Source organism: Alexandromys fortis, unplaced genomic scaffold (genome assembly GCF_014885135.2).
Source record: "Alexandromys fortis isolate MF-2015 unplaced genomic scaffold, M_Fortis_MF-2015_v1.1 scaffold_16, whole genome shotgun sequence".
Classification (NCBI taxonomy): Eukaryota; Metazoa; Chordata; class Mammalia; order Rodentia; family Cricetidae; genus Alexandromys; species Alexandromys fortis.
In genome coordinates this window covers 12998789-13020174 of record NW_026067893.1, presented here as the reverse complement: position 1 = coordinate 13020174, position 21386 = coordinate 12998789, and the positions used below count along the sequence as shown (strand labels likewise).

The following is a 21386-nucleotide window of genomic DNA, read 5'->3' as shown; positions in this document are numbered from 1 at the left end:
TATATATATATAAAAGGAAGCCCCAGACGATAGTCAGGCCCCTTGAGTGAGCCCTCACATGAGCTGCTGTCTTTGACGGCATGCTTGTTTCTGATCTGCACCATTGCTTCAACTCTCAGTGAAGTTTTCTTGCAACTTTGCCCATTTGGATACGCTCATTTCTTGTGTAAGACACAAGAACCTTGAGACACATAGCAAGTAGCATGGTGGCATACACCTGTAATCCCAGGGCTTGGGAGGTACAGACAGGGAGGATCAGGAGTTCTGGATCATCCTTGGCAACATAGTAAGTTTGGCGGTTGGGAGAGCTAGTTGTGATTCTGTCTCGAAATGACCTCCCCCCCCCCCCCAAAATGTCCAAGAGATTTCAGTAACTTTGTAGTTTGTAGAGTTACCTGCACACTAAGTATTTGCACGCAGGTGTGTGTACCATGCAGTATGTGAGATTCTGGTGCACTTCAAGACTGTGCTATAGAAACACTGACATCCTTATGGGAGCAGCTCCTCCCCGGATCCCTGCTGATAGGACTGTAAACTGTGCTAGCCCGGTATTAGTTTTTCTCAGCACACAATGCTAATGGTCTTATGTTGTAGAACCCGTCAGAGAGAAGCGAAACGCAACTGCACATCTGGAAAGCATTTTTAGAAGTCTACAACCAACTCTTTCAAACGTTGTCTTACATCTCAGGCCTGGGGTGGAGTTTCATGGCAGAATGCTCTCGGCATGAGTGAAGCTGGGTCAGTCTCCAGCACCACACATATACAGAAAAGATACTTGGGATGGGATGGCATTTTCCATTTCCCTAGTAATTTTAGGGCTGTAAGATTCTAGGCTGAAGAACAGGGAGGAGGGGCCCATGCTGTGCTCCAAAGTTAGGAAATGGTGCTTAGGAAAAGTGGATGGAACTTTGAGACCATTTGAGAGGCTGCAGTGTGTGTGTGTGTGTGTGTGTGTGTGTGTGTGTGTGTGTCTGAGGGCAGGTACTGGCTACGATGCCAGGGCACTCAAAGTTGCCCACGGTGTGCCGTGTGCTGCACCTAAGACTACTCAGCCATTGGGGGAGAAGACTACTCTGTTTCTCTTTGATTTTTTTTTTGTCTGTTTTCCCACAAGGTGCTAAGAATTCAATCAGAGGATGTGCACTGCTGATGGGGCCTAGCCCCTGCTTCTAACCATGTCCATAGATGCATACATGAATGTGTGTCCCATAGGGCATGCTTACCTAGTCAGTAGCCACTGCCCTGACCTGCCCTCAGAGTTGCTCCAGTAACTAAAGGGTAGGAAGAAGCCAACCCCTTGAGAAACGTGCCGCTCCCCTATCAGCCCACACCTATCTGCATTAGCAGATAATTCAGATTTCTAACAACTGCGTGGTCTTATCAAGAAGTCATGTCTGTGTCACGTAAGCCGATGTCCTCAGGCTCAGGCCTCTCTGGGGTAGGTCACTGGAGCTTGTGTGGAGGCGTGGCCCCACGAAGAGGTTCCGATGGCCACTTACTCATCAGCCTTGGGATTTTTGGAACTAGTAATGCTTTTGGTAAAGGTCAGGACTCTTGTGTCCTAGAATAGTGGCAGCTCTCATCCTTTAGACCCAGTGACTTCTATATACAGCAAGTGCTTCTATATATACACGCACACATTGTTTATGGAGCACTATTTTAAGATCTGGGTCACATTTTTCTGGTTACTTTATGGTGGGAAAATTCAATTGGAAAAAATGTACTTAGTTCTAGTGGGGACAGTAAGGTAGAATAAGCACTTAAGGAAAGAACCATGAAGTTTGCCGTTTTAGTTTTACTTCAGCGTTGAGGAGTACAGAAATAGCTAGGTGCTAACTCCCTAAATGAAATTCAATCACGTTACTTCTCTTTGATAAGTTGAGTCCCTGTAGCTCTTACTGTGATAGCAGATCAATCACCACAGCAGACAGTAGATCTATAAGGCACGTGTAAGCTTACCTGTGCGTTTGCTAGAAAATTCATGAAAAAGTTGCTTCTCATATGAGTTGTATGACTTGTGATGGAGCGTTTTTCTCTGGGTTTCTGCATCTGTCGGCTGAGGGGGGGAATGAGTGAGAAAAGGGCCCATTTCTTTCTTCTGTCAAGAGCGACACCGCTCGAGAGCCAAGGCATCCCAGAGTCCAGGTGCTGCGTGGTAGGGCAAGCTTGCATCAAGGCAGTGAGCTTGCTGGCCTCGGCTTTCCTGTTCAGTGTAGAGAATGTACCACAGACGAGATGAGTGGTTCTCAACCTGTGAGTCACAACCCCTTTGGGGGTCCTTTCACAGGGTTCGTCTAAGATCACTGGAAAACACAAATAGTTACATTATGATTCATAACAGCAGCAAAATTACAGTTATGAGATAGCAATGAAAATAATTTCATGGTTGCGTCACCACAGCATGAGGAACTGTATGTATTAAAGGGTCACAGCATTAGGAAGCCAGGTAGGTACTGATGCGGTCAAGTCTCTGGCTCTTCTGTGAGCAGTCAAGAAGAGTACACTCAAGCCTACAACACCATTACTACCGTCCCGTCCACGCCCCCATCTCTGTCTTACTTGGAGCATGAAGCAACCTCCTCTCTGGCCTCGCTGTTCCCACCCTGCCCTATTGCTCTTTTTCCCTAGCTGCTCAGGACTGTCAACACAGTAGCCGGGACGACCCTTAAAACGCCACATAGATCACAGCCCTGTTCTGCTCAGAACCATCCAGTGACACGCTATCCCAGAGTAAAAGCTGGAGTCTGTATCATGGTGTGGAGTGATATTTTGTTTGTATTTTAACAAATAAAGCTTGCTTGGAAGATCAGAGCGCAGAGCTAAAGCCACTAGAGGCCAGGTGATTGTGGCTCACATATTTAATCCCAGCACTCTGGAGACAGAGGCAGACACAGGCATCTCTGTGAGTTCAAGGCCACCATGGACTACATGAAATTGATTCAGTCAATAAGAGGAACAGACCTCACACAAAGGTGATTCCAGTACTTGGGATCCACGCCTTTAATCCCAGCACTAGGGAGGTGGAGACAGGAGCACTTTGGCTGGGTGGAGAGAGGAATATAAGGGTCATTGCAGTCTGAAGCAATCTGAGGACAGTGTTGCCCTCTTGGTCTGAGGATTCAGTAGAGGTAACCGGTCTCTCTAGTGGCGGATTGCTCTGCTTCTCTGACCTCTCAGCTTTCGCCTCTAATATCTGACTCCAGGTTTTGATTAAGAACAACTAGAACTTGTGCTACAGCGGTGTGCTAGCTTCTCTCACTGCTGGGATCAGATACTGGCAAAGCACAGCTTAAGAAGGGTTGGTTCTAGTTTGTGGTTTGAGGGTGCCTCCTGGCAGGGAAGACATGGCAGTGGAGTGTGAGGTGGCGGGTCACACTGTGTTTACATTCCAGATGCAGAGAGCAATGAAGCTGGTGCTCAGCCTGCGCATACACATGCACACACACGCACACGCGCACACACACACACACACACACACACGCACACACACAAACACATGCATACATGCACGCACACACACATGTGCGCTCATACACACACACGCATGTGCACACATACACACACAGACTCTATATACAGCATAAAACCCTAGCCAGTGGAATGGGCTTCCCTCCCTCAGTGAAACCTCCCTGGAAACTGTCACAGACCAGCTTAGAGCGTATCTCCAAGTGATTTGTGGGTTTTCCCCCCTTTTGTGTGTGTGTGGGGGGGGGGGTTTAAGACAGGACTTCTCAGTGTAGCCCTGGCTGTCTTGGAACTTGCTCTTTAGACCAGGCTGGCCCTAAACTCAGAGAGATTCACCTGCCTCTGCCTCCTGAGGGTTGGGACTGAAGGAGTGCATCACCTCCCAGCTGATGGTACTAAGTCAGTCAAGTGGACTGTGAAGGCAGCCATCTGATTTGTGCACAGACTGTGTTGCCCTATCTGCCCATTAACTCCTTCCTGTGCTGGTTCCGTTCCACACTGGCCTTGTCTCTTCCCGCCTGGGCCTCTGCTGTTCCTCTACCCACATACTACCGAGCACGTCTACTTGCTTGGCTCCTTCGTGTCCCTCAGTTTTGCTTGGCAGGAAGGCCTTCCTCATGCATGCCATATTAAATGTGACCCCCACACACACCTTTTCCCTCCTCACAACACATCAAGCCCAATCCCTTGTGCCTCTCTATGTTTCTCTTAGTGTCTGCCTTTCTGCTAGAACGTTCCTTGAGAGCCAAAGCTTTGTTCTGTTTCCTGTGAAGTGAGCCTGGACATTTATTGAGTTCAATCTGTTGAATGAATAAGTGAGCTGGTGTGGCTGTTGAGCCCTTGGTACTTAGAGTGTTTTACGACCCATATGTGATGTTCTAGGAAGCTCTCAGCTGCTCACTCTGCTCATTTGTTCTAAGTCAGATTAAACCCACTTCTCAGGATATTTAAAGTGTGTTGATTTCTTAACTAACATGGTCTAGTTTCCTTGGAGATCGTAACTCCAGCCATTAAGTTCTATTTCCCATCTCAGAATATTAGTTATTTGGAACCAGAGCTCGGGCTTGGAGAACACTCATTTCTTTCTTCATTAGTCCCATAGAGCTGCCTCTTGGGAACTTTATTGATTCCTGTTTGTTGAGTTCCTACTGTAGCTTTGTTAGGAGGCCTGCCAAGCATTTCATTTGCTCTGTCCTTGGTGAGCCAGGGAGTGATGACGTCCCACGCTGATGGTGCCCCCTGGAGCTGTGCGGAGCAGCAGTAATGGCGAATCTGAAATTCCGACTCCTCTCTCTTTACAGAATTGCCTGTTTATTTACTTCCGCCCTGAGTCATGTCTGAAGACTCCACAGGCTCCCCTTGCCTCGTGCTCAGATCATTAGGGCTTTTTGACTACTGGATGTCATTTTTTTATTAGTACAGCTGTGTGTGCTTGTTCCTAACTTCATCTACTTCATCCACCCCCTTGGCTCCCTTCCCCAACCGTTTCAGTTTGTCTACTGCTGAATTTCACGTCACTGCCAGCAAGGAGAGCAAAGGCGTTTGTCTTTTCATCAGGCAGCGGGTGACACATACTCCTGTCAGCCTAATCCTGCTGGGTATTGACATCCACTGATGATCAAAATACAGATGGTATCTGACACCAAATATTTGGCCCAACTGTTGTGGGGTATTTGCACACTGTGAAAATGCAGTGCTGTGATTGGTTTAATAAAGAACTGAATGACCAATAGCTAGGCAGGAGGTATAGGCAGGACTTCTGGGCAGAGAGAGGAAGTAGGAGGAGTTATTGAGGTGCAAGAGAGATAGATACCAGCCAGACAGGGAGTAGGACATGCAGAATGAAAGGGAGGTGAAAAGCCACATAGTGAACATAGGTTAATTTAAATAAATAGGTTTATTTAAGCTATAAGAGCTAGTGGGACAAGCCTAAACTAAGGCCAAACTTTCATAAATAATAATAATTCTCATGTTATTACTTGGGAGCTGGCTGGCAGAACAGAGAAAGACTCAACCCCAGCATGTTGGTGTGGTGACCCCATGGCATTCTGGGCCGACTTACCAGCCACAGAGAAAAACATAAATAAGACATTTTGATATGGAGGAGAAATCTGATCCTTGCTCTACTTTGTATGAACTACCTGGTCCTACCTCACGTGAAGACTTGGTTCTTAAGTTCCACCTGTACAAGGCTCTGTCTTAAGTACATGTAGTTGGGGAACCATCCAGCTGGTGACTTCGTAATCATGTCACAATTCTGAATCCAGCATGGCTGCAACCAGAAAGCCTTGCACTCTGAACTTAGATTTTTCTCTTTCACCCCACTTTGTGGTCCCATTTAAGCACCCAGCTAGGAAGCCAGGGGTTAGGGATTTAAATACAGAACAGTTGAAAGTAACCACAATACTGAAACACGTTGTAGCTGCGCTGAAGAAGGCCCTGCCCAAGCCTCATGCCAGCAATTCATGCATTTTTGTGTGTGCCTGTGTAGCCCAGGCTAACCTGCAGCTCTGTATGTAACAGAAGGTGATTGTGCACGTGTGATCTCCTGCTTGCACCTCCTCAGTGTTAGGGCTTCAGTGTGCACCACCCCATCCTGCTCTGGGCTGTGCCAGAGTCTGAAGCCAGTCGAGCATTCTACCAAGTGAGCCTTATACCTGGCCCTGTGCTTTATTTTATAAATGATTCATTTAGTTTTTAAACCTCTGTGCATATTTAAAAGTCTTAGCATTGTCTGAGACTGAAAACTGCACATTTTGTTGATTTCTGTATATTTTATTTTATTTTTTGCTTATTGTGGAGGGGACACTGAGTAGTGTCAGGCTTGGTGCCAAGTACTTTCTCCACTGAGCCTACTCACCTGTATTTCTACTTTTTATAAGTTAGATTTATTCATTTTTAATCTTTCCCTCATGTTTAGGTTATTGACTCTTTGAGACACGGGCTCATGTGCTTGAAGCTGGTAAAGAACTTGTCGTGTAGCTAAGGAAGGCTAACCTCTGACCCTGCGCCTCTTGCCTCCTCTTCCAGGTGCTGGTGTCATAGGTCCACACCACCGCACACCCCGTTTGCAGACCTTTATGTTGCTTTTCTGCTTTCCATTTCCACTTAACTCCTCCAACCCTGCAGCCGAGGCAGGAGGATTGCCGTAAGTTTGAAGTCAGTCCAAGCTATGGAAGGAGACCTCTCAAATGAAAAGAAAAGTTGACTTTTCCAGTTTTCTTTCTTAGAAAGTTATTTGCCTTTGTCTTTTATCTCCAGGTGAAGCCTAAAGACTCAAACTCCTACAGTGAGGGGTGGGTGAGGCAGGTCCTCCAATGACAGTCCCCAGAGAACCCCAAATGCCCCCTTTGAGCTGCACACCGGGAAGTGGGCTCAGGAAACAGGACTTCTCCCCAGGAGTTCCAGAGCTAAGAGAGCCTGACTATGGGGCAGGGCCAAAGCTTACAAGTTAGAGGTGAGGGTGCAAGTGGTTGTGAGGGGCTTGGAGGAAAACTTCATTTTCAGTCCAAGAAGCCTAATTCACAAAAATGGCTTCTCGTGGAGTAAGGCCCTTCCCAGATCAGATCCGTGTGCTCCAGGGCTGGTATTTCAAGTATGTCCATATGCATGTAAACGAGTCGCTCCGAGACAATCTGATTATGCAGTAGTTGCTTTGCTGAACGTAGCGCCTCAGTGGAATGGAAAGTTCATTTTGAGTCTAATATTAGACCTTGCTTTGGAAAATTCCTTTTAAATGATCACAAGCTGGGAATAGCAAAAGAATTTAACTTTCGACAGACAGCATTCACCAAGAATTTTTAACTGCTTATGCTGGGTCCTTGGGAAGGCAGATGTGAGAAACCTACTGGCCTACTGGCTAGGCCAGAGTGGACTTGGCTTCCTGCTTGGTTTGTGTCGGTGGCTCCTTAGTTTCTCCAAAGTTTCCTCCTTTCTTTGAATGTGAGCTTGCTAGGGACAAAACTGTCAGACTACCTAATTGTCGAACAACACAAATTTCTAGACTTGCAGACACAACACAAATTTCGGCCATTAGCAGGGTAGAGGCATGGGTTTGTGGGTGCAACGGGGCCAGCCATCCTGCAGAGCCAGGGCCACTTCTGAGTACTGGGAGCCTGAGCCAGCGGGTCCCCAGGGACTGTTCGTAGTATGGCTGGCTGGTTGAGATTAGGTGAGCCTACCCAGTTCAGAAGGTCGCCTAGCCTTATGTTAAATTAAAGCTCTCCTTGTCATTTTCTAAAAGTTATGCAAAACGTTAACTGATTTTGAAGTTTTCATGTCATGTTTATATCTACCTCCTTTATCATTTTATTTTAGATGCTTTGAGAAAACCAATATTTTGTTTGAGAAATGTCTTTTTGTGTTTTAAAAGACTATTCTGAAATTGAAACCTATCTCTTAGTCACTCTGTGTTTGACTTGGATTCTCTTCTTTGCATTAAGCTGGAAATAAGTTGATGGTGCCTTAGACTTGGGCAGACGAGTTACCGTTAACAGTGAGTTACCCCAGTGGACTGTGGGCACCACTGTGCAGGGTATCAGCCTTCCTACCAGCCCTGCGCAGGAGCGGTTACCACAGCCTGGTTTGAGAGATAAGGAGACTCAGAAATACTTGTGTGTGTGGTTATCAACTCCTGATGTGGGGGTGGGGAGCAGGCAGTGCTGGAGTTCAAATCCAAGACTGTTGAACCTGGGAGCCCGCGTTCTTCCCTCACCCGTCCTTTAGAGTAGCAACACCAGGCACTGCCACGTGGTCCTTTTAATTTGTTGAGTTTAACAGATCCTTTTGATTCATAAAGGGCCAGAGAGGTGACTCAGCAGATAAAGGCACTTGCTGGAAAGCCTGCCTTCCTGAGGTCAGCTCCTGGAACCCAGCAGAAAGCAGAGGAGCACTGACTCCAGACCCACAAAGGCTGTCTTCTGACTCGCCTGCAGCACACACACACATGCACACACACATACACGCATACACACACACATACACATACATACACACACATACACACACAAATAACTAATTAAAAAAAACATTAGCCTGGCGGTAGTGGCACACACCTTTAATCCCTGCTCTGGAGGCAGAGGCAGGCGGATCTCTGTGAGTTCGACGCCAGCCTGGTCTACGAGAGCTAGTTCCAAGACATGCCCCAAAGCTATACCAAGAAACCCTGTCTCAAAAAAAAAAAAGAAAAAAACAATTAAACTTCTGTTATATGGATTATAACTTTTAATAGTTATTGTATGCGAATTTAAAACCATGAAACTTAAAACATTTACCTGTCAAGCCATTTTAAAGGCCAGTAATAAATCCTTTATTGTGTGTTAACATAATCACATTTTTTTTAATATAGCTGTTTCCCAAAACAGAAAACTAGGAATGATGTCATATTCAGATGTTCTTGTGTCTGTTACGAGTCCAGCTGGGTGTGAGGATCTGGACTCGTTCTTCTGCCTTCACTCGGCAGTGCTGCGTCTGCTGGAGTATATGAGCACAGAAAGTATTTGGGAAATACTCGACATTACACCCAAACTCCATTTTGCTGAGCGTGGGGTTTGTGTGTGCTGTATGTACTTGTTAGTGTATGTGTTTGTCTGTGTGGAGGCCAGAGGTAGACTTTGGGTCTCTTTCTTCAATCAGTTTACATATATAGTCTCATGGTCCTCAAGCTTGTCAGTTCCCCAGACCAGGAAGCCAGTGAGTGTAGGGGCCTGCCTGTCTCTGCTGCCCCAAACAGCACTGCAGACACGTGCGAGATCCACGTTCTGATCCCCGTGCTGGTGGGGTAGGCCCTTCATCGACGGAGCCGTGGGTTCTGGATCCATGTTCTGATCCCCGTGCTGGTGGGGTAGGCCCTTCATCGACAGAGCCGTGGGTTCTGGATCCATGTTCTGATCCCCGTGCTGGTGGGGTAGGCCCTTCATCGACGGAGCCGCTTCCTAGTAGCCCAGCAAGTGTTTTATTTCTTCTCTTTGGAGACAAGGTCTCTATTCAGCCTTGGCTGTCCTAAAGCTTGCTTTGTTAGACCAAGCTGGCTTTAAACTCACAGAGATTCCCCTGAGTGCTGGGATTAAAGGGCACGCACATGACCCCCTGCCCAGCAGAAGTTTCTTCCAGGTTGTCCACGCCGTAGACCTGAAGTCCTGCCGATGGACTTTGGATGCTCTGCCAGTCACACTCTTTTGCTTGGAATCTGCAGAATTTTGAGGACTGTATTAGAGGAGGAATATCCCCTCTGCAGCCAGTCCACACAGAGCCGACTTGTGCCTCTCTGGGAGGTGGGATAGGACTGCTGCCTGGAGGGATCTGAGCAGCGAGCCTCAAGGTGCTCGAAGTCATGAGACAGACTAAGCAGCTGCTGTGGGTGCTGTAGGCCGTAGGAGACTGGGGAGCCATGGCAAGTTGGACAGTGGGGTGCTGGACAGTGAAGAAGAAAAAAGATGTTTTTTAGAAAAATCATTGCAGTCCAAACAAAGAGTCTGGAGTTGAGACAGTCGGTGGCAGTGTCTTAGTTTGACAGCGGTGCCATGACAATGCAAGGCGTGACAGTGGGGAGCCCAGGAAGAGTCTAGGAATTCTCTGTAGGGGATTTGTGACTTTTCTGTAAGTCCAAAGTTGTTTCCTATTTTGGTTTTGGTTTGTTTAAATTTTATTTGTACTTGCACGTGTGTGCAGGGAGAAAGCGCAGGTGTGTGCGTGCATGTGTAGAGGTCAGAGAAACCAGTTCTCTCTACCACGGTACTTGTATGGCAAGCATTTGTAGCTGCTGAGCCACCTCAGTGGCCCTAGGTTGCTTTTTGTTTGTGGCATTCCACCTACCTCGGTCCTTACTCATCTGTTGATGTTTCTGTCTAAAGTCTGTTGTGGGGCCAGGAAGATGATGGTTGAGTAGTAACGAGCATACCATGTTCTTCTAGAGGACTCCACGTCACTTCCTGGCACCCTTGTTGGCTGCACAACCTGCCTGTAACTCTAGGGGTTCTGATGTCTCCTTCTGGTTTCCACAGGCACCTGCACTCACATGCATGGACCCACATAAATTAACCTCATATACACATGATTTAAAATTAAAAATTTTAAAGATCCATTGCTTTATTCTCAGGATTTTTTTTATCCATGCATAATTGTCACATTATTGCCATAGTCAGAAAAATGAGCAGGGCTGGAGAAATGGCTTAGCAGTTAAGAACACTGGCTGCTCTTCCAGAGGACCCACCTGGAGTTCAGTTCCCACAGTGGTGACTCACAGCTCCAGTCCCAGGGGCCCAACATCCTTTTCTGACCTTCATGGGTACCAGGCATATACGATACACAGACATACATGCAGGCAAAGCATCCAATACATAAAATAAAAACATAATCTAAAAAGAATTGGCTCACCCAATTTTATAGGTCTTTTAAAATAAATCTTTTAAAAGATTGCTCACTATTTTAAAGGTTGCATTCATTACTGTGACCATCCAGCTCATCAAAGAAGCATTTACTGAATGACTCAGGAAATGGCCTGCTGGCTAAAATGCTTGTTGGGAGATGATGAAGCCCTGGACCTGGATCTCCAGCGCTCACCTAGGAAGCAGGGCATGGCAGTACATGCCTGTAATACCAGCCCTGCTCTAAGGGCTGACAGGCCAGTAGTCTAGCCAGTTGGTGAGCTTCAGGCTCAGTGAGACCCGTCTCAAACAGTAGGAAAGTATCAATGAAGAAGACACATTTGGCCTCCTCAGCCACACTCATATCTCGTACGCACATGTATACACATACTTATTGTACACAAAAGCCTTTACTAAGAAGCTATCAAAGTCATGATGGTGAGCCTTGTGGTGGTGGTGCATGACTTTAATCCCAGCACTTGGAAGGCAGAGGCAGGCGGATCTCTGAGTTCGAGGCCAGCCTGGTCTACAAAGTGAGTTCCAAGACAGCCAGAGCTGTAACACAGAGAAACCCTGTCTTGAAACAAACAAACAAACAAACAAACAACAACAACAAAAGTCATGACGATGGATGTGAGTTTCTTAGAATTATAATTTTCTACTGAATTTACAATTTTTTAAATCATTAACATCAAATTCTTCCCATGACTTTTCTTGACAAAATAAGTCCACTCTGTTGATACCCTTCACAGTGTCTACGAGAGACCCTTGTCTAAGCTGCAGTTTGGTGCCATCATTCTGTCCACATGGCCTGGGTGGACGCATGCTCAGTGGTAAAGCCTTCGCCTGGCATGTCTGAGGTCATGGGTTCCTTCCCAGCACCACAAAGGTGAAGTGTGTTGAAGGCAGCTCACAGCAAGCCCCATAATTGCCTTTCTCTCAAGACAGCGGTTGTTACATTAGACTGCACTGTGTGTCTCAGGTCCCACTTTTGGTGTAAGGATCTACTTCGTACTGCTGTGGTGAGGACGTTCTTGGAGACGGGGTCTCCCTCCTACTGTGGGTGGTGCCGATGGGTGGTGATGGCTGTTGTTTCTGTGGTGGCATTCTGAGATGAGTGGGCTCTTTGCACTGTGCTCCAGAATCAGCACCGTGGAGAAGGCCATTCACATCTTAGAACTTGGGGGACACAGCACTGCCTCAAGGGTCTTGTTTTGGACCTCCCTGGAGATCCATAGTGTTCTCGCTCCTTTTGAGAGAACTGTCAATGTGTCACAGAGAAAGAGCTGATGGTATCTAAGCCTCTTCCATTAGGAAGCAAAGAGCTAGGTACGAGGCAGCCCGTGGACAATTTATCCCTGTGTTAATGGCTCAGGAAGCCTCGTCCGTTTGGTTGTCAGACTGACACATGTTAAAAATGCTGAAACAGACTTTTATAATTATCTGATTTTAAAAATGCTTCCAGGGGCTGTAGAAGATAGCTCCACACAAACACTGGCGTCTGAGTTTGAACCCACAGCACCCATATAAAAAGCACGAGGGATAGGGAGATGGCCGAGCAGAGGAAGTGTTTGCCACATCATCATGAAGACTGGAGTTCAGATCCTCAGAGCTTATCTAAAAGTTGGGCAGGCGTGGTGACTTCCAGAGGCAGAGACAGGAACCCTGGGGTAAGCTGGCTGTCTAGCTGAGCCAGATTCTGTGAGGTCAGGCCTTAGTGGGAGACCTTGCCACAGTAAAGTGAAGAGCGATGGGAGAGGCTACCTGATGCCAGCTTCAGGTCTCCACACACATATGAGCCCACACACATGCAAGCAGGTGCACATACACATACCATACATATGTACACATGCAAATGAAAGAGAACGCCAGGTGCAGCAATGTGTGCTTTCTAACTCCAGCTGGGAAGGTGGAGGCAGGAGGAAGGGTCCAGGGTCCATCACTGGTCAGCCAACCTGGAGAATCAGCTAGAAACTGTGTCAAAAATAATGTGGGGAAAATCAGGAGCAGAAGGAGAGAGAGCATGAGCAAGGAACTCAGGACCTCTAGGGGTGCACCCACACACTGAGACAATGGGGATGTTCTATCGGGAACTCACCAAGGCCAGCTGGCCTGGGTCTGAAAAAGCCTGGGATAAAACCGGACTCGCTGAACATAGCGGACAATGAGGACTACTGAGAACTCAAGAACAATGGCAATGGGTTTTTGAGCCTACTGCATGTACTGGCTTTGTGGGAGCCTAAGCAGTTTGGATGCTCACCTTACTAGACCTGGATGGAGGTGGGGGTGGTCCTTGGACTTCCCACAGGGCAGGGAACCCTTATTGCTCTTTGGGCTGACGAGGGAGGGGCACTTGATTGGGGGAGAGGGAGGGAAATGGGAGGCGGCGGCGGGGAAGAGACAGAAATCTTTAATAAATAAATAAATAAATACCTGAGGCCAAAAAAAAAAAAATAATGTGGGGAGTGATGAGAAAGACAACTGGTTTGACCTGGAAGAATGGTGGAGCAAACAAGGCCCAAGATTGCTCCCCGCACAGAAAGAGAAGAAATGTTTGCGGCCATTTCTAAGGTGTCTAAGGAGCCTGCTAAGGACTGTAAAGTGACCTCTGCAACTTTGTCTTCTGTCTTTAAAGGTAAATCTCACCTGGCCATTGTGCAGCGAGTGAACAATGAGGGTGAAGGGGACCCGTTTTATGAAGTTCTGGGAATTGTCACCTTGGAAGATGTGATTGAAGAAATCATCAAATCTGAAATCTTGGATGAGACAGACCTGTACAGTAAGTAACTGTGTGTGTGTGTGTGTGTGTGTGTGTGTGTGTGTGTGTGTGACCTTTGCTGCTGCCCGCTGCTGTTTACACACTCCCCAGTGTTGGGCCCTCTGTTTGTGTGCCAGTTCGTGCTGCCTCTTAGCGTCGCCTAGCGCTTTTACCAAAGTGGAAGAAGAGGCAGATTGAGTGGCATTGAGTGGGGTTTCTCTTCCGGAGGCATCTTCTCCTGGCCGTGAGTCCACACCCGAGACAGAAACTGCTTTCGGCTTTCAGACACTAGTACATCCATCTATGCTGGTTTATGTTACACAGCTAGGCAAAGTGCTTTCAACTAAATTTGTGGTGGGATGAGGGCTGTGCAAACGTGAGCACCCACAGAAAAGCTGGGGGTGGTTGTACACCAGTGATTCAGTGCTGGAAGCCAGAGACTCAAAAATAGTGTTATGGGGGAGGTGACTCCTCAAGCCAGTTGATGAGCTGTAGGGTCAGTAAGATATCCCTTTTCCAAGATAATAAATAAGACAGGCGGCATTCAAGTGTTGACCTCTGCCCTCCACAGATGCATGCACAGGTGCCTACCCCCCTACACATGGAGAATATAGATTTCTTGTTTGCCTTCATAGCCTTCTTTTGAAGGGCAGGTGGGAATGGTAAGTATTTAGGTCGGGCGGGGGCAGACGCAGGTGTGAATTTGCCCCGAGTATTGGACCTGCAGCTTGTCTCATTGGTGTGTATGTACAATGCGCTCCCTGCACCAGGGATCTTCAGGCTCCGCCCTCAGCCCCACTTTTATCATATGAGGCTTTTCCTTTTTAAAATTTGTTTCTTTTGTATATACCTGCACACATGTATCCAGGCACGCAGTATCCAAGAATACCAGAAGAGGGCATCAGACCATCTGGGACTGGAGCTACAGATGGTTGTGAGCTGCCATGTTGGTGCTGGGAATTGAACCTGGGTCCTCTGGAAGAGCAGCCAGTGCTTTTAATCACGGAGGCATCTCTCCATCCCCATATGGGGCTCTTTGAAAGGTTAAGAATGCCAAGGAGGGCCCAAAGCTCCTGGATAGGCATGGAGTACATGGCCCCTGAGTATCCTCTCAGCTTTGAAACAGAGCCCGTACCATAGGACTTGTGCTATCCTGGTGCCCTGCAGCATCCAGGAAAAACTTGCCTTGCTCAAAAAGAGAGTGGGTTTCTTTTATTATTTTATTGAGCTGTACATTTTTCTCCACTCCCTTCTCTTCCTCCCGTCTCCCCTTCTACCCTCTCCCGTGATCCCTACACTCCCAATTTACTCAGGTCTTGTCTTTTTCTACTTCCCATGTAGATTAGATCCATGTTTGTCTCTCTTAGGGTCCTCATTGTTGTCTAGGTTCTCTGGGATTGTGAATTGTAGGCTGTTTTTTCTTTGCTTTATGTCTAAAAGCCACTTATGAGTGAGTTCATGTGAAATTTGTCTTCCTGGGTGTGGGTTACCTCACTCAGTGTGATGTTTTCTAGATCCATCCATTTGCCCGCAGTTTTCAAGATGTCATTATTTTTATCTCTGTATAGTGATTTTGTCTAGTCTTTTTACAAGGGAACATTGCACATTTTCAAATCGCCAAGGTTTTGTAGCACCTAATGAAAGGAAGACTTTTAAATTGCTACGAATTGTCTCTGAAAAATGTGTCCTGTCCCCTTCACATCTGTATAGCATTCTTGTCTATGTTTTTATATTGGAAGACAGAGGCTTCCTAGTAGAGAGTGCTGTGCTTGTCCATGTTCTTTTCATCCTTTTACAACGTAAGTGAGCCCAGAAGTGCAGCAGTGCATGTATCAAGTTCGCAGAGCGCAGACATGGCGTGGCTTTCCTATCCTTGCCTTACGTGGGTTCCGAGCTCCAACTCAAGTTTGCTAAACTTTGGGACTTTACCCGCTGAGCCGCGTCACTGGCCTCTCTTCATTCAGATCCAGTGTATATCTATATATTCTGCTTTCCCTGGGGTATCACTTACCACTGGGAAGACAATATAAATGGTTATGAAATCTTAGATATTTTTATGGAAATGTTACTAAATGTTACTAAACCCCCAGTGAGGGGACCCATTCCATGGAGAAGGGTTGCATGACCTGTTGGTATGGAATGCTGAGCTTGTGTCTTTAGTGCTATCTCAATCTAGGTGACAGGTCAGTCCTGATAACAGCTAGCTGCCAGTAGAGATCATTTTTAAGCTTCATATTGATTTACACTTTCCGATTTTCAAAATACCTTGAGGTAGAAGTGTAGAAGCCTACAGAAGGCCTAGCCATTGACATTTACCCTGGACAAGAGGCGGTAACTCAGAGCCTTGGGGACAGAAACAACAGAACTCAGAGCCTTGGGGACAGAGACAGCAGCTGGGGCCTTGTCCTTCATTTATTGTTCTTGTTTCTTTCCTTTCTTCCTTTCCTCCCCTCCTCCTCCTCCTCCTCCTCTTCTTCCTCCTCCTTTTGAGGTGGGTAGTAGTGGTGTTTGAGATGGAGTTTCATACTATAGCCTAGGCTAGCTTTGACCATATAATTCTCCTTCCTTAGCCTTCTGAGTGCTGAAATTACAGGTAAGTGCTGTTATACACAGCTGGGGTCTTGTTACATCGAGTTTTTCTTTATCAGCACTTTATTCTTTAAAAAAGAACAAAAACAAAGAAAACCAGCTTTGTAGGAGATCCCTTCTAGATCAGGGCCTGGCAAACCACAGCCCATTAATGTCTGCCACCTGGCTTCTTATGTCCTAACAAGGCAAGAATGGCTTTTCATGATGTTTGGTGACTGAGGGAAAAAACACACAACAGAAGAGTAATTACTCTGTGACATGGAGAAATGAACAAGAGTGAAGTTTCTGTACAGTGTGACTGTGTGGGTTCAGTTACCACAGCTGCTTTTGCAGAAAAGCGCAGTGGAGTTGGCAACAGTAGCCGGAGCCTGAGTATTCCCTCTGGCCTTTTCCAGAGGAGGCTGGTTCTTTCCTCCCGGATCACCCCGGATCACCCCCGTGGTTGCCTGACCTTGACCGTCTCATAGTCTGGGGCAGGAACGAAGCAGGGCATTCCTGGAAGGAGACTTGTTCTTCTTGAGAAATCTCCTCTGTGTTTATTGTCTTCACCTGGGACTGAGGAGACTGAGAGGCCCTCTATGAGGGAGGCAGACAGCTTCCCGCAGGTGTAGCTTGTGGCAGTTCTTCCCCTGGAGTGGTTTTGGTAGCATTTGAAGCCAGTCTGCCGCTATGTGATTCTGTGTGCTGCTTGTGGGGTTCGTCCTGTCTGCTCAGTCGTGTCTTGTGGGTGCTCTCTAAGGCTGTCCAGTCTCCTGCTGTGACATTGCTGATCCAGGGCTGTGCTCTCTGCCCAGTCCACTGGTCCCTGGAGAGATCAAAACAGTGTGTTTTGTGTCTTTCGTCGAGAAAGAGCCCTAATTTTGTTTTTTCCTTTCCTCATTCCCCTCTCAGCTGACAACAGAACGAAAAAGAAAGTGGCCCACCGTGAAAGAAAGCAAGATTTCTCTGCCTTTAAGCAGACGGACAGCGAGATGAAGGTTAAAATATCACCGCAGCTTCTCCTGGCCATGCACCGTTTCCTAGCAACAGGCAAGTGCGCTTATCACAGTGAGATCTGCAGGCCCTGGAGCCTTCCTCACCAAGCTGACTGGGGGGCTGGGGGTGGGGGCTGGGAAATGGGGTGACAAGTAATGCCACTTTGTGTTTTGTTTTTTTGTTTTTGTTTTTGTTCTGTTTTGTTTTGTTCTCTTTAAATTCTCTCCTCTCCTGTGTTCAGTGTCGGCATGAACCCTCTGAGACATTTGCCAGGGGTGGACCAGTAACTTAAAATTGGTCTGAAAGGTAAGGATGAATGTTAGTGCCACACTGCATGTGTACGGTAGGCCAGGTGATCTCCCGCCAGCTCAGCCCCACGCGCGAGCCCGCTGGCGGAGTAGGCTGACAGTGCAAACCAGGCGCCACCTTGTTTGATTGGACAGTTGAGTAATTCTCTCTTCAGCTTGCCTTGGAAGAACAGTTGGACACCAGTGGTAACGCAGGCGCTAAGACTCAAAGAAGAAAACAGACATGCAGAATTAAATCCTTATCTTTTACCATTTTGATGAAATGAAAGATTTTACGAGCTTGGCCTGAATGTCTTGGTGGCTTCTTCAAGTCAGATTGTTAATTGGGCCCCATCCAGAGGCAAGTGTTCACATGGTTAAAGCCACCGTCCAGCCAGCACTGACTGCTTCCAAGTGGTCAAGGTTGAAAGACCTAAGAGACTAATTCTCTCACATCCCTAAATGGCCCTCTAAGGTGAAGGGTGAGCTCTGTTGGCCAAGGAAATGTGAGAAAAATCTGGAAGCTCCCAGAGGCTTACAGAAGACATCTGTTTCCAAGATGGGCCAGTAAGTTTCAACCACGTGCAGTGTTTATACAAGTGCCCTACAAGGTCAGCAGCCACACGTGGCAGGATGTCACCCACTGTCAGACACATGGAAAGTGTCCATGACTTCCTGTTTAGTAGAAACCCCCTAGATACTGGAGTATGTGTCTGCCATGACCACACTTATGGCTCTGTGTGTACACATACACATACGTACGCAGGCACATGTGCCTAGGCAAAGCACTAGAAAGAAATACTCACCAAATTGCTCGGAATGGCTATCTAAGCAGTCAACTTACAGAGGACTTTTATTTTCTTAATTTTTCTGTATTTTCCAAATTCCCTGCAATGTACTGTCTTAACTATGAAAAAGTCACAAACGTGAATCCAGAATTTGTAGCTTTTGTTTATAGCACCTAATTCAAAAAATAAGTTAAACAATATTTTGCTATAATTCTCTTCCTATTCTGGTACTGTTGTTGTTCATTGTGGAAGAACCACACTTAAAACTGTGTTATCCTACTCTGCCTCTGAGAGACCACGAAGTCCACATTTATGATCGCACCCTGGAGTCAGCCGCTTTGAGTTTTTTGTTGTTTTAAATGAAGTAACTGTCTTTGTCAGTACCGAGCACCGTTCCCTTCTCTGTTGGCCAGTCGGAGTGCATGTTGATGTGTGCACGGCCTTGCTTTTATTCTGATTCTCTCCTGGCGGTCCCTGGAATTCTCAGGAGAGTGGTGTGGGAGAGCAGGAGGTGGGACCCAGGTCTGTGCGTTGGCACTAACCCCGCCCCGCCCTCAATGCTTCCTGACCGTGGTTCCTCCCTTGGCTGTTGGCGAACAGTCAGGCTGTTGTGGTTTGTGTTTAAGGGTGTCCTGGCTCTCAAGGAGGGAGTCTGCTGATGACTGAATCCCATTCCCATCAATCAGAGATGTAGGGCACTCGCACGAGACAGAAGCCGATGGCAGGCTGGAAAGGAAAGATTAAAAGGGCCAGACATGAGTATACCACTGCTGTAATTTCTCCCAGGTAACCTGACCCAGTGGATCACCAAATGGAAGTCTGGTTCATCTGTGTTGTATCGTTGTCTCCAAGTGTTCTTCCGATCTGAGCACCTCAACTGCCCTTCTTTGAAGTGTAATGTCAAGTTGTGTTTATGTCTATAGAAGTAGAAGCGTTTAGCCCATCCCAGATGTCAGAGAAGATCCTCCTAAGGCTGCTAAAGCACCCCAATGTCATCCAGGAGCTGAAGTATGATGAGAAGAACAAGAAAAGCCCCGAGTGCTACCTCTACCAGCGCAACAAACCTGTAGACTACTTCGTCCTTATCCTGCAGGTCAGGAGTCGCCTGTGCTTGCTCGCCCTCTCTGAGTCCCAATCCGTTCTGCTCTGAGGAGGCCTGGTGTAGCAAGGGGGGTGCCCACTTAGCTTACATATGTGTGTTTATAAGGGGGCATTTGATCCGCTTACATTGCTGGGTGATGATTCTAATGTGAGGTATGCACTCATTTCATGTCTAATACACGAGTCAGGTGAGGAATGCCGCTCCTGACTTTAGAAGTGTTGGTGATGTGCCTGTCCCTGTCCAGGTCCTGGCGGGCATTTGAGAGGTGCTGTTCTGGTTCCCTGAGTTCTCTCCCCATCCTCTCATTAGGACTTGATCTTTTCAGTGACCCCCCATACGCTGTCTTCCGTTGTCACCATATCTTAGTACCTGTCCTGGCAACACCACGAACCTCACCCATTTGTTCTTTATGTTGCCGGTTACTGCCCGGACTGTTTGCTAGGAGCTGCTGTAATAACGATGGTCCCCTAAGGTAGTGGAAATTAACAGTGACCAGTGCCTTCTCACTAATGTGGTGGGGAGGCCATTGTTGCTGGCCCTCTTTGAGGACTCGTGATAGTTGCCTATAGCAGGCACCGCCTTGGACTCCCCTGAGTAAACCCTAGATGTGTGGGCTTGTGTGCCTCTTCGGGAGCAAGTCGCTTTTTCCAAGAAGTCTAGGCTCGCTCTGTACAAGGACACTAACAGTTTCCGTAAATGCTTCACCTTATGAAGTGGAGGTGTCAGAAGAGCATACGCAGTACTTGGCAGGCCCTAAAATGTGCATGAGCTCAGCAAGACCCCAGTTATTAAAGTGACCAAAGAAAGTTGCTTCCTATACGGCGTAGGTATAAGGAACTCAGAAAGGTGTGTTATCACGTGATTCTGCTAGTGTCTAGGAGGAGTGACAGGAAGAGAGACTCCTGGGACATCTTCCTACAGCCACCGCCTCATAGGCTGTCTCAGACACCTTTTTAAAGAATGATTTTTGTTTTGTGCCAGTGTTTTACCTGCACGTATGTTGTGGACCACATGTGCGCCTGACACCTACAGAAGTCAGAAGAGGGCATCAGATCTGAAACTGATTGCAGGGCTTGTGAGCTACCATGCGGGAGCTGGGAACTGAATCCAGGTCTCCTGCGAGAGCAGTGAGGGTGTTGAATCCCTGAGCTGGAGTTACCGGTGGTCGTGAGCTGTGGATCAGGGAGCTGGGGACTGCACTCGGGTCCTCAGAAAGAGCAGTGCCTGCCCCTAACCACTAAGCAATCTTTCCAGGTCCAATTAGAATTTCTTAAAGATTTTTTAAAATTTTGTGTCAGTTCTTAAAAGAAAATTATTGTTGCCAGGTCGTGGTGGCATATGCTTCTAATCCCAGCACTCAGAAGGCAGAGGCAGGGGTATCTCTGAGTTCAAGGCCAGCCTAGTCTACAGAGAGCATTCCAGGACAGCCAAGGCTGTAACAGGAAAACTCTGTCTCAGTGCCTCCCCTAAAAAAAAAAAAAAAAAAAAAAAAAAAGTCTCGATGTGTGTTAGTGATGAGGGATGCACATGTGGAGGTCAAATACAACTTGTTTTGTTTTCAAGACAGGCTTTCTCTGTACCCTTGGAGTCTGTCCTGGAACTAGCTCTTGTAGACCAGGCTGGCTTTGAACTCACAGAGATCTACTTGCCTCTGCCTCCCTAGTGCTGAGATTAAAGGTGTGAGCCACCACCCCTTGGCCAAAGATAACTTTTGGAGTTTGCTTCTCCTTCCACTTCCTTGACTTTTACAAGAGGTCAAGGATTCTGGCCACCAGACTTGCTCAGCAGGTGCCTTTACAGAGTCATCTCATAAGCCCCAAACCATGAATTATTAAAACAAGCTTTATAGGAATTTGGGGGCTAGAGGGATGGCTCAGTGGTTTAGAGTACTTGCTGCTTTCACAGAGGACCTGGCTTCAGTTCCCAGCGCTCACATGGTGGCTCCCAAACATTTGTAATGCCAGTCCCTGGGGAATCAATGCCTTCTTCTGATCTCTTCAGACATCAGGTGTGCATTTGGTGCATGCACATACATGGAGACAAAGCATTCATATATAT

General features: G+C 47.1%; 1 protein-coding gene across 5 annotated transcripts in view; it reads left to right on the top strand.

The window, feature by feature from the left end:
* Cnnm2 (cyclin and CBS domain divalent metal cation transport mediator 2) overlaps positions 1 to 21386 on the top strand; it is a 141967-nt gene that overhangs the window by 93203 nt on the left and 27378 nt on the right. For 4 of the 5 annotated variants that reach the window (XM_050146256.1, XM_050146245.1, XM_050146266.1 and 1 more), the window contains 3 exons: positions 13465 to 13608; positions 17068 to 17205; positions 19150 to 19319. In XM_050146256.1, coding sequence (XP_050002213.1) covers positions 13465 to 13608; positions 17068 to 17205; positions 19150 to 19319 — 452 coding nt within the window. Of the gene's footprint in view, positions 1 to 13464; positions 13609 to 17067; positions 17206 to 17392; positions 17458 to 19149; positions 19320 to 21386 lie in introns of those variants that run through there. The other variant, XR_007592532.1, reaches the window with a different exon arrangement.